This window comes from Phoenix dactylifera, chromosome 14 (assembly GCF_009389715.1).
Source record: "Phoenix dactylifera cultivar Barhee BC4 chromosome 14, palm_55x_up_171113_PBpolish2nd_filt_p, whole genome shotgun sequence".
In the NCBI taxonomy this organism is placed as follows: Eukaryota; Viridiplantae; Streptophyta; class Magnoliopsida; order Arecales; family Arecaceae; genus Phoenix; species Phoenix dactylifera.
Genome location: NC_052405.1, coordinates 17,016,516 through 17,027,480, shown reverse-complemented (window position 1 = coordinate 17,027,480; position 10,965 = coordinate 17,016,516). Strand labels below are relative to the sequence as shown.

At 41.1% G+C, this 10,965-nt stretch overlaps 1 protein-coding gene across 1 annotated transcript; it reads right to left on the bottom strand.

Moving 5' to 3' along the window:
* Positions 1-223: 223 nt before the first annotated feature.
* LOC103709985 (cytochrome P450 71A9-like) lies at positions 224-4,372 on the bottom strand. Its single transcript, XM_008795541.4, has 2 exons — positions 3,436-4,372; positions 224-1,062 (listed from the first exon to the last, which is right to left on the bottom strand). Exons 1-2 carry the CDS (start codon positions 4,357-4,359, stop codon positions 451-453), a joined length of 1,536 nt encoding a protein of 511 aa, XP_008793763.2. The 5' UTR covers positions 4,360-4,372; the 3' UTR covers positions 224-450.
* Positions 4,373-10,965: the final 6,593 nt, after the last annotated feature.

Here is a 10,965-nt window from a genome sequence, read left to right as displayed (position 1 = left end):
ACTCCGCCACGTGTTGGCATCGTCGCATGTTTTAATTGGTTGGACCTTCTGGTGAGCTGTAGTCGGTTTAGAGGCGCATAAATTTACAACTTTAAATAATAAAAATGGTATCACTTTATCTAACCTTCAAATTATAAAGAAAATAACAATCTTTTTTTTTAATAAATAATGTAAATCTGACTACCTTGACTTAAGTTAAGTGATCACAATTAGATAAGAAAAAGAAAAAAAATAATACAAGGAGATCAATTTTTCATAAATAGATAATACTAACATGAAATACAAGTCATGGGGATGATATTACATTCCCAATTCTTGACTACACCACTTCCAAGTAATCAAGACTAAGTAACAAGCAAAGTAAATCACACTAAGTATCATGTAGGTGTCATAATGACTTCTCATTATTCTCAGCATGGCACCGTCTATATCGTACATAAAGCTATGTCATTATATATCTTTAGGTTGAGCTAAAAGGTAAAGAGGATTTTTCTTGTGCACTGTAAGCCCAAATTTCTCATCCAAATCCAAATCCTCCTCTCGCATTCCAAACGGTAATTTCCAATCAAAATGATACAAAAGGTTAGCGAGAACAAGCTCAACAAACACAATTGCAAAATTAATTCCTGGACAAATCCTTCGGCCAACTCCAAATGGTGTGAGATCAAAATCTTGTCCCCTGAAGTCAATATCACCACTCAAGAATCTCTCAGGACAAAATTCAGTAGGGTTTGTCCAAATATTTGGGTCCGTGCCTATAGCTCTTGCATTAATGAAGACCCTTGTTTTTGGAGGAATTTCATATCCTCTAATTTTGCACATCTCACCAGTCTCACGAGGCCCTAGAAACGGAGCAGGAGGGTGCAACCGAAATGCTTCCTTAATCACTAATTTTAAATACTCAAGATGTTGGAGGTCACGTTCATCCACCTTGCCTTTGTTGCCAAATACTTTTTGTACTTCTTCTTGTACTTTATTCATTTCATTTTGATTTCTCATGAGCTCCACCATTGTCCATACTAGTATTGCTGAAATTGTGTCGGTTGCAGCAATGAAGATATCCTGCAAAACAGAAAGTATTTATTTGTCATATTATTAAGTCTCTTGAATTTGTTTTGCTTAGTAAGTGGTGCAATTTCTCCTATAAAGAATCTCTAATATGTATGCCATACCTAACCTAGTTTGCAAATGGATCTGTGATGATCTTTGGTATGAATTTAAAATCATGACATAAAGAAAATAGGATCAATATTGAGTCATCCCTTTTTTTCCTAACTAATCCCAATACTGTTAAATCCTAATTTCCAAAGAAAAGTTTTTTTGTTGGCGACACAAGTTCCATAAATTATAGTGAGTGTGTGTTAGAGAGGGAGAGAGCAAGCACATATGAGCGAAGTAAAGATAGAAAATGCATACTAATGACAGTTGACTAAAAGGTTAGCAACTTCTAGGCTGTTAGCTATAGATCATCTAAATAAACAAATAAATTTATAAATACAATTAATAAAATTTTAAAAAAATAATATATATATATATATATATATATATATATATATATATATCATTCGGCATCCAAATAATTCTATTTTAATGCAATATAAATCTATTCTAGCACAAAATAAATCTATTCATTTAATAATTTATATCATAGAATTTTAATCCTATATATCTACTAATATTAAATTAAAAATAAAGGTAGAAGAAAGTAGTTTGATTGAAGGCAGGTCGAAGCGCGTAGATGCTGTCTCAAAGAAGTATTTGCCCCCACGTATGGGTCTCCCGACAATCCTCCTCTGAGATATGACGACCCTACGACTTCTTCTTCGGTACGTCTCGGAAGAAGTCAAAATGAACCTGATCGGACTTGCAGATCCAACGAAGAACGAAAGTAAAAAAATAAAATATAACATAAAAGAGCAAGAATAAAAATCACAAGTGGCTAGGAGGAGGAAAACTTTTCTTCAAAATTTTTCCAATATTTTTCTCTAATTTTTCGTGTCCAAAATAGAATGAAATAGGGAGTTTTTATAGGGGTATTTTATCTGGGCATTTTGGTCATTTTGCAGACGCGTCCGCGACTTCTGCTGATGCGTCCACGGTAATTCCTCTGCCAGCAAAATGCAAACGCACGCGGCCCGAATTCAAATGTGGAATTAAAAGGGAGCTGGCACGCGTTCGCAGAACGCGGACGCGGCCAGCCCACCTTTAATTCGAAATTTACAGCGGGCTCTGGCAACGTGCGCCAGTTTCTTCCAAAGAAAGAAAACGCCCAACGGGCGTTTCCAATTTCAAATGCGCACGCGTTTAGTGCCATTAATTTTTCCCACACTACATATAGCATGAATCCATTCATTCTTGAAAATACATGGACATAAATGATTGCCCTAGATAGTTCTACACTCCTAAATTTTTACCAATCAGGCATGTCTTAGCTCCAATTGCTAATCCATGTTCAATAATGTTTAGGAAATAATTTCCATCCTATAATTTAGGAGACATATGCTAGCAATCAATGCATTCTTACTTCAGAATAAGTGCCATTCAAAGGTAGTAATATATTTGATGATGCTATCCTAATATCAACTAAATCATACCCATTATTGACCACTATTTGATGTTCAATCCCAATTGAGTGGAAGTTTAATTTCCATTTTATAATTCCTAAGCTGTTTATTTTTCAGTCCCTAGCCGTATGGGCTTTTGTATCTATGTACATAAAACTATTTGTATGCAAGAACCAGTGTAAATAATCGAATACAAGTGCGAATATGTGCAAACCTTGTATAAGTATGTGCAGGACTATAAGTTAAATACCAATGGTCAAAAAATTTGGTAAAAAATAGCCGCCAAAAAAAAGGATTGGGTATCAAGCTCCCCTTTATTTTACAAATACGAGTTGGACTACAAATTTACATTAGATATTTGGTTAAAGTATTTAAATTCCAAAATATCAACAATGGGACATTCAATCTCTAACCTTGTTATGATATGCAGAAAAAAAAAAAGAATATATTGCTTATTTGGTGCTAGTATATTAAAACGATTGATAAGATATTTAATTTGAAAAAGTACTTTCTTAATCAAGATCTATATATTAAAATATATATCAATTAGAAGTCAATAGATTTTGTTACTCAAATCATATTAAAATATCATATCATATTACATCATAAAAATTATTTATTTTTGCGATGCTTACGTTAGAGACAAATATATAAGGCATAATTGTTACTTTCTAGGTTTTTGTTACTCATGGATATTAAAATTTAATGTCATAGATCTTCCATTTGGAGAGGTCATCGTTGGTTTTAACATTAAATTATATGAAAAAATAATATCAAGTTTCTAGTACAACTAAAATGTGTGTGTGTGTGTGTGTGTGTGTGAGAGAGAGAGAGAGAGAGAGAGAGAGAGAGAGAGAGAATGCACTCATACTGTTAGAAGACCCTTGATGTGATTTATACTTCTATTGATGCTTCCATGAGAAGGGTCCCTCTGAAGTCGAAGCAGAACATGTACCAGGTCCTCATCTCCCGGACGCGACCATTCTATTGTCTTGAGGTGCTCTTCAATCACCTGATCATAGAATTCATCCAAGTCCTTGAAGTTCCTCTCCAGCCTTGCTCGCAAGCCCGTGAGCCTATGAATCCACTCCAACCACGGAAAGAAATCTGCCGTGCAGAACCCTCCAAGCAACCTCTGCGTCTCCTCAAGGATATGAAAGATTCTGCTCCCACCCTCCTCATACTTTCTGGATCCAAACCTCTCGCCGAATGCAGCACGACAAGTAATATTATTCGAGAGAGAGAGCAACATCTCACTTAAGTTAATAGGAACGGGAGATGGAGAAGACGAAGATAGTCTTTTGATAGAAGCAATCAACATGGCCACTTCTTCCTCCCTTGTCGCCCGAAAAGATTGCACTCGTTTTGCACTTAGAAGTTCCGAGACACAAACCTTGCGAGCTTGCTTCCAGTGTTCTCCATAGGGTGCGAAGGCCATGTCTACGAGGCCATAGGTGAGCTTCTTTGCAGCATACAAGGCCGGCCTGCTGGAGAGGACGAGGTCATGATCTTTGATGACCTCCCGAACCACCTCGCTGGAAGAGATGACCAGAGCGGGAACGGAGCCAAGCTGGAGATACATGAGAGGCCCATACTTGAGAGACAGCTGATGGAGGGTGTGATGAGGCAATGAGCCGAACTGGTATAGGTTTCCAATGATGGGGAGCCTCCTTGGTCCTGGAGGCAGCTTGCTTGCCGCCACCTTTCCATAGCCTCTCCTTCTGCTTCGATTTAAGAGGAAGAGAAGTAGAGGAATGGAGAGCAAAAGAAAGTAAACGAGCAGACTTGAAGCCATATTGTGATGATCTTGGAAGGCTGCACGCTCGACATCCTCCAGGAGGAGATCTATAAATAACCGAGGTACCGCCCCATGTGGGACCCACAAACTTAGAAGTGTGATGCACGAGCAAAGCGGAGCCGGGACCAGCGACCTTTTATTCGCGACCGGGGTGGGGTGGGGTTGGTGGATTGGGGTGGGACCGACCTTTTTTCTATTAATTCCCACCTCACATTGGATGATCTTTTTCTTTTTTTTAAGACTTCGAAGGTGACCCCTTTGGCTTTGGCGAAAATTAGATCAACAACCGAAAGAGATGTTCCCAAAAGAACTCGTCAATGTAGTATGATAGGGTAGCATCTTATCAAATTTTCTATTTTCTCGTGTTGTCTCTAGCATCCATTTTCAATAAAAAATCTAAAAATTAACATCTCGTGATTAAAAAAAAAAAAGCAGCATCATCTTCTTTCTCATTTTCAAAATATATTTTTTCACCGATACACGTTACATGACCAAGTGATACACACCAAGCAAATTAATCATCTAGCAAGTCAATACATATTTCTAGGTAAATCGATATGTACACTTAGTAAATTAGTCAAAACAAAAAAATTATGTATTGTGTAATGCTTCTGATGAATATCATATTCTGAAAACTGTACATCAATTTACTTAGAGGTGTGAATTAGCTTGCTAAATGACTAATTTACTTAATGTGGATTACCTAGCTATATAGTATGTACTAATAAAAAATATATTCTATAAATTATGTATTGATTTATGTGAAAGTTTGTATTAGATCACTGCTGAATATGTATTAAAGAGGCTTGCAATATGTATCAAAAAGTTAATAAGTGTGAATAAATATGATATTTTGGAAACTATATATCAATTTGTTTGGAGATTTATATTAGGTTGCTAAATGACTAATTTACTAAATATATATCACTTGGTCATATACTATATACTGATGTATACCATATTCTGAAAATTGTGTATCGGTTTATCGATCTAGAGATATGCATTAACTTGATAGATAATTAATTTGCTTAGTGTGTATCACCTAGCTATGTAGTACTTAACAGTAAAAATCATGTTACGAAAATGAAGAAGAAAAAGGATGCCATGCTTTTTTTGTAATCACAAGACTATCGACTCCGCTAGTAGGAGGAGTCTTTGACTTTTAAGTTTTTTCTTTAAGATGGGCACTAGCGATAACATGGCAAAATAAGAAGCCCGTTCCATATTTCTTTTTCTAGTGCTCGTCTCAAATGATTTTTGTTCATTGATCTAGACTTTAATTCTCGAACAAAAATCATATAGGGCAAGCACCAAAAAAAAGAAAATATGGGGTGGGCTCCTTATGTTGCCACGTTTTCCTATGCCTATCTTAAAGCAGAAGTTCAAAAGTCAGAAACTTCTCCTACTAAAAGAGTCCTTGGTCTTGTGATTAAAAAAAATAAAGAAAGAAAGAAAATCACATGCAGCATCCTCTTTCTTTCTTATCAAGCCTCACTATCCGTCCTCTTCCTCCTTAAGCCATCTCTCCTGATGGGGGAAATATAAGACTCCTCGACTTTAGGCCAGACCGACCCCTCTTACCTCGAACATGAACCAAGATGAACAACTTTAGTTCCAACTAAGGAGTTGCTAGCCAAGGAGAACCATCAGCATGTATCAACCAGGTCTAACAATCCTAACAACTGACAGCTCTGGCAGTCCACAAATGTGGCACCGCACTCTGTCCATGCGGACTGACCCCGACGCCGCGACCGAACCACCTGTCGTTGCCTTGTATCATTACATATTACGTCGGCCCAAATAACAACAAGACTGGCTCTCCTATATAAAGGGGTAACTCGAGAGACTTGAGGTGTGCGCATAATAAGCACTCACTATCACTCATAGAGACCACCCTCTACTAAGATCTCTCTCTTGCACACTATTGCCTCGTTATTCTGACTTAGGCATTAGAGGATCCTCCGCTGAAAACTCTTCGACAAGTGCATTTCTTGTAGGCCACCTAATGGAGGACACTAGTGCCCGACGCCTTAACCAGCCTGCACAACTCGCCTCTAGTTAGGCCTGTCAACGAGCCGAGCCGAGCCCGAGCTTGGGGAGGCTCGGGCTCGGCTCGTTTCACAGAACTCGGGCTCGGGCTCGGTACCGAGCTCTGTATTGAGCTCGAGCTCGGGCTTGTTTGGTAAAAGAAAAGCTCGGGCTTGGGCTCGTAAAGCTCGTTTCGAGCTCGGGCTCGAGCCCCATAACAAAAATCTACATTAAATACCACAAATGAGGCTCTTACATCATTAAAATGAGGCCCATTTTCTTGGTCTCACTGTTGTGGCTCGAGCTCGTTTGGGCTCGTGAGCTGCTCGGGCTCGAGCTCGAATTTAAACGAGCCTCATTTTAGGCTCGGGCTCGAGCTCGTTTGACTAACGAGCCGAGCTCGAGCCGAGCTCGAGCCGAGCTTTTAACGGGCCGAGCCCGAGCCGAGCCCGAGCAGCTCGGCTCGTTAACAGGCCTACCTCTAGTCGACCTCAGGATCGTCTGAGCTGCACTCCCACCTCGATCCGAATTCGATGGCAATAGATTGGTGCTAGAGGAAGGGTCCAACCTCTAGCTATATCAACTTCAATCGGAGGGAGGGACAACTAGCATGAGGTCGTGAGGAGCCTGCGGCGCTTCATGTGCTTCACAATGCCGCGCCCTGACCTCCCAAGAGTGTGGAGCCTTGAACCTACTTCACCAGAATAGCCCGCCGCGCTTGCAGACAAGGAGCAGTTCGACCTGCTTACTCAATAGGTGTAGCCATTGACCGCGGCGGTCCAAAGCCTACAGCAGGTGGTAGTGCGATTCGAGCCGGCCCAATTGGAATCCGACCAGACCAGCCACCACGCTTAGTCACCAGTGGATCGCATGCACCTAGTCAGCCACCGCTCTGAGGACTGGAATCCTCCTGCCAGAATGAGAAACAATACGCTCCAAGTCCTCATTTCGGTGGGGATTCCATCTAGAGCCTCTTGCCTATTCGTCTCATGGAGCCCCTACCCTAGTAGGAAGCCAACCTCGATAAGAGAATCGAAAAAATGGGCCGGCAAATTCAGGACCTCAAAGGACAGGCTCCGAGGTGAGCAACAGCCTTAACTTCTCCTTAAAGCACTTGTTTTTCTGACATATCATGTAGGAACCAACCCCATCTCTGTTTAAGATGCTATAAGTAGAGCCATACGATGGCACCTCAGACCCCTTATATCACCTTGAGAGCTTTAAGGCTCTTATGATGATGCACGGACCACTGACGCCATTCTTTGCAAGGTGGTTCCTGCAACCCTTCACAAAGTTGCTCAGTTCTGGTTCTCCGAGCTTTGGCCAGAATCCATCCACTCCTTCGGACAGCTCGCTCACCTCTTCATAGTATATTTTGTCTCCAGCCGAAGATGATGCCATAGCTCAGATGCACTGCTCGACATCAAGCAGGAGGAGAGAAAATCCCTTAGGGAATATGTCACCAGCTTCAACACAGCGATGTTGGAGATCTGCAACCTAGACCAATCGATAGCAATGTTTGTAATGAAGAGCGGCCTGCGGCCGTTGAGCTTCCTCTTCTCTCTAGAAAGGTTCTTTCCTGACGACTTTGCCGAAATGGCACAGGCCGACAAATATACCCATGCTGACGAATCCATAGCCTCCTACTGTGAGTCCGCTGGCGGAAGACCCCCCAGAAAAGTAAGAGGGGACTACGAGGAGCAAAGAGAGTCGATGAGCATCTCACCTCAGTGCAAGAGGAGCCATGACAGTCCAAGAGCCCTCCTCGGAAGTTTGAGAGGTATATCCCTCTCACCGCCTTGAGGGCCTAGTCCTCATGGAGATGAAAGGAGGTGCAGCCACTAGTCATGCGCGTGGATGGGTCATTAAGTCCGTGGGGCAGTAATGTTGGTCCCACGCTTACTAGCCCTAGTGGAGTAATCATAGAATGCACCCTCCGGTACAAATTCTCCATCTCGAGTAACAAAATCGAGTACGAGGTGCTCTATACCGAATCTCAGAACTCAGCAACTGGAGGCTTTCGGCGTACAAGACAGGAACCTCGATTGGCAGAAACTAAGCAAAAAAAGAACAGTGAAAGGCTAAGGCCTGGTGCAAACTCAAACAAAGAACAAACAACAACACGACGCAAACCAATACCGGAGTCAGATACTTGGAAAACTCTTTGTTTCTAATAAAGTTGTGAACTTTTACACTGACCTCTGTAGAGGCCAAATAAAAAGAAAAGTACATTAAACTTAGTTCACCCAAGCAAAAAGAAAGAGCAAAAGCGACGAGGTAAAGGGATTTATTCCTCACCTTCACCATCCGTGCTGCTACTGAGGTACCCAGTTTCCTTCATTTGAAAAGATGCCGCTCTTCGTGGAGAGCCCCACTGGCCAAGCTACTGCCCAAGGGGTCGAATCCTCGGGCGTGATCTGCAACGTCAAAGTCAAGATCTAGGACAAGGAGGGCAAAGCCTAGATCAGCTCCATTGTCTCTCCCCCTCGGTACATCTGTCGTTGCTGCCACTGCCATCGCCCTAAACATCTCCACGGACTTTTGGGTCATTGCCTCCATTGTTGCCTTCACCGAAGTTGGTGTCATCGTCATCAAGGACGGAGAAGTCCATTCTTGGAAAAAGCTACTGACCTTGAGCTCGGCATACCTCGAAGCCAAAGGCATCAGCTGCAGTCTCCAAAGCCTCCTCTCGGAACTCTTCTAAAGTGTGGTACTCTTCAACCGATTTCGTGACCCTCACCTCGGCATGAGGGGCCTGCTTGCTGGCCTCGGCAACTTATTGTTCTGCCTCGTTGGCCTGCTATTTAGCCTCTCGGGCCCTTTGCTCGGCCCGGGCTAGCTTTGCGAAAAGATCCACTTCTCTCTGATTGGCAGCTTTGAGAGCCTTTCTAGTCGTGAACAGTTGGGCCTCCTTCACCTCTGCCGGGGTGTGATGGGGGCATTTCGCCGGATCACTGCATTAATGGTGTCTTGGAGTCACCCCACAATGATGACATCTTGGGATGGCCCAGATCTGATGACGCTTCGAGAAAACCAATCGACACGCTTAATGCCCTTGACGAATGTCTTGCCCTCAATTGAGGTAATTGTTTGACTTCCATTGCTTGAACCGGAATAAAGTTTGGCCCAGAAAGTGGAGGGCAAGTGATGGAGGAAATATGGGATAGCTCTACCTCAGGCCAGACCGACCTCCCCAGCCTCGGACATGAACCAAGGTGAACCTTTAATTATTGGTCCCTTCATCACATTACGGTATAATACATGGTCCCTAAGCCACATTCTAAGTTCTAAAATTCCAACGATACCCCTTAATGGGATTCCCCACAAGACCAGTAAACCAATGCGTACAATTCTTCCCCATAGATCAGTAACAACATGTTTCGTTAAGATAATTTCGCATGCCCAATTCTTTCTTCCCCTTTGGTTATCTCCTTCACGCCCAAAACCCTTCTTCCCATTAGGTGTGATTTCTTAGGATTAGATTGATATCTAGCACACATGCATACACTAAACATGATATCAGGTCTACTTGCTGTAAGATATAATAATGATCCTATCATATCTCTATACAGCTTTTGATCTACTGATTTACCTGATTCATCTTTGTTTAGTTTGCATGATGAGCTCATGGGAGTGCCAATTGACTTGTTTCCATCCATATCAAACTTCTTTAGCATTTTCTTGATGTATTTAGCTTGATTGACGAAAATCTCTTCCTTGGATTGTTTGATTTGAAGTCCGAGGAAGTAGTTCAATTCTTCCATCATGCTCATCTCAAATTCACTCTGCATTAATTTAGCAAACTCTTCGAAAAGGCGATTGTTAGTAGCACCGAAAATAATATCATCTACATAAATCTGCACTACTAACATATTTTTGTTTTCCTTTTTCAAAAATAGGGTTGTATCAACATTTCCTCTAGAAAATTCATGGTCTAATAGAAATTTGCTAAGTCTTTCATACCATGTTCTAGGAGCTTGTTTTAGACCATAAAGTGCTTTATTTAGTTTATAAACATGATTGGGGTATTGATGATTCTCAAAATCAGGAGGTTGTTCTACATAAACCTCCTCATTAATATATCCATTCAAGAAGGCACTTTTTACATCAATTTGGAATAATTTAAAATCTTTATAACATGCAAATGCTATAACAATCTAATTGCCTCAAGTCTAGCCACAGGAGCAAAAGTCTCATCAAAGTCTATACCTTCTTCTTGATTATAGCCCTTTGCTACTAGTCTAGCCTTGTTCCTAACCACAACTTTATTTTCATCAAGTTTATTTTTGTATATCTATTTAGTTCTTATTATTGAGTATTCAGTGGGTCTTTTAACTAAGTTCCATACTTTATTTTTGTAAATTGGTTAAGTTCTTCTTGCATAGCATTTATCCAATTTACATCACTTTCAGCTTCTTCAATATTTTTAGGTTCTAAATGTGAAACAAATGCAAGATGATTATTTAAGTTTCTAAGAGAGGCTCTAGTTCTAACAGGTTGAGATGGATCATCTAAGATTAACTCTTTAGGGTGACCGTGAGCATACCTTCAAGCCTTTGTAAGCCCATGTTCGGC

What these genes read in the sequence shown, in the direction of transcription:
- LOC103709985 (XM_008795541.4), bottom strand. Translation starts at nt 4,359, where the DNA reads ATGGCTTCAAGTCTGCTCGTTTACTTTCTTTTGCTCTCCATTCCTCTA. An exon ending in ACATCAAGGGTCTTCTAACA is followed by an intron (nt 1,063 to 3,435) that starts GTATGAGTGCAT and finishes TCTGTTTTGCAG; the next exon opens with GATATCTTCATTGCTGCAAC.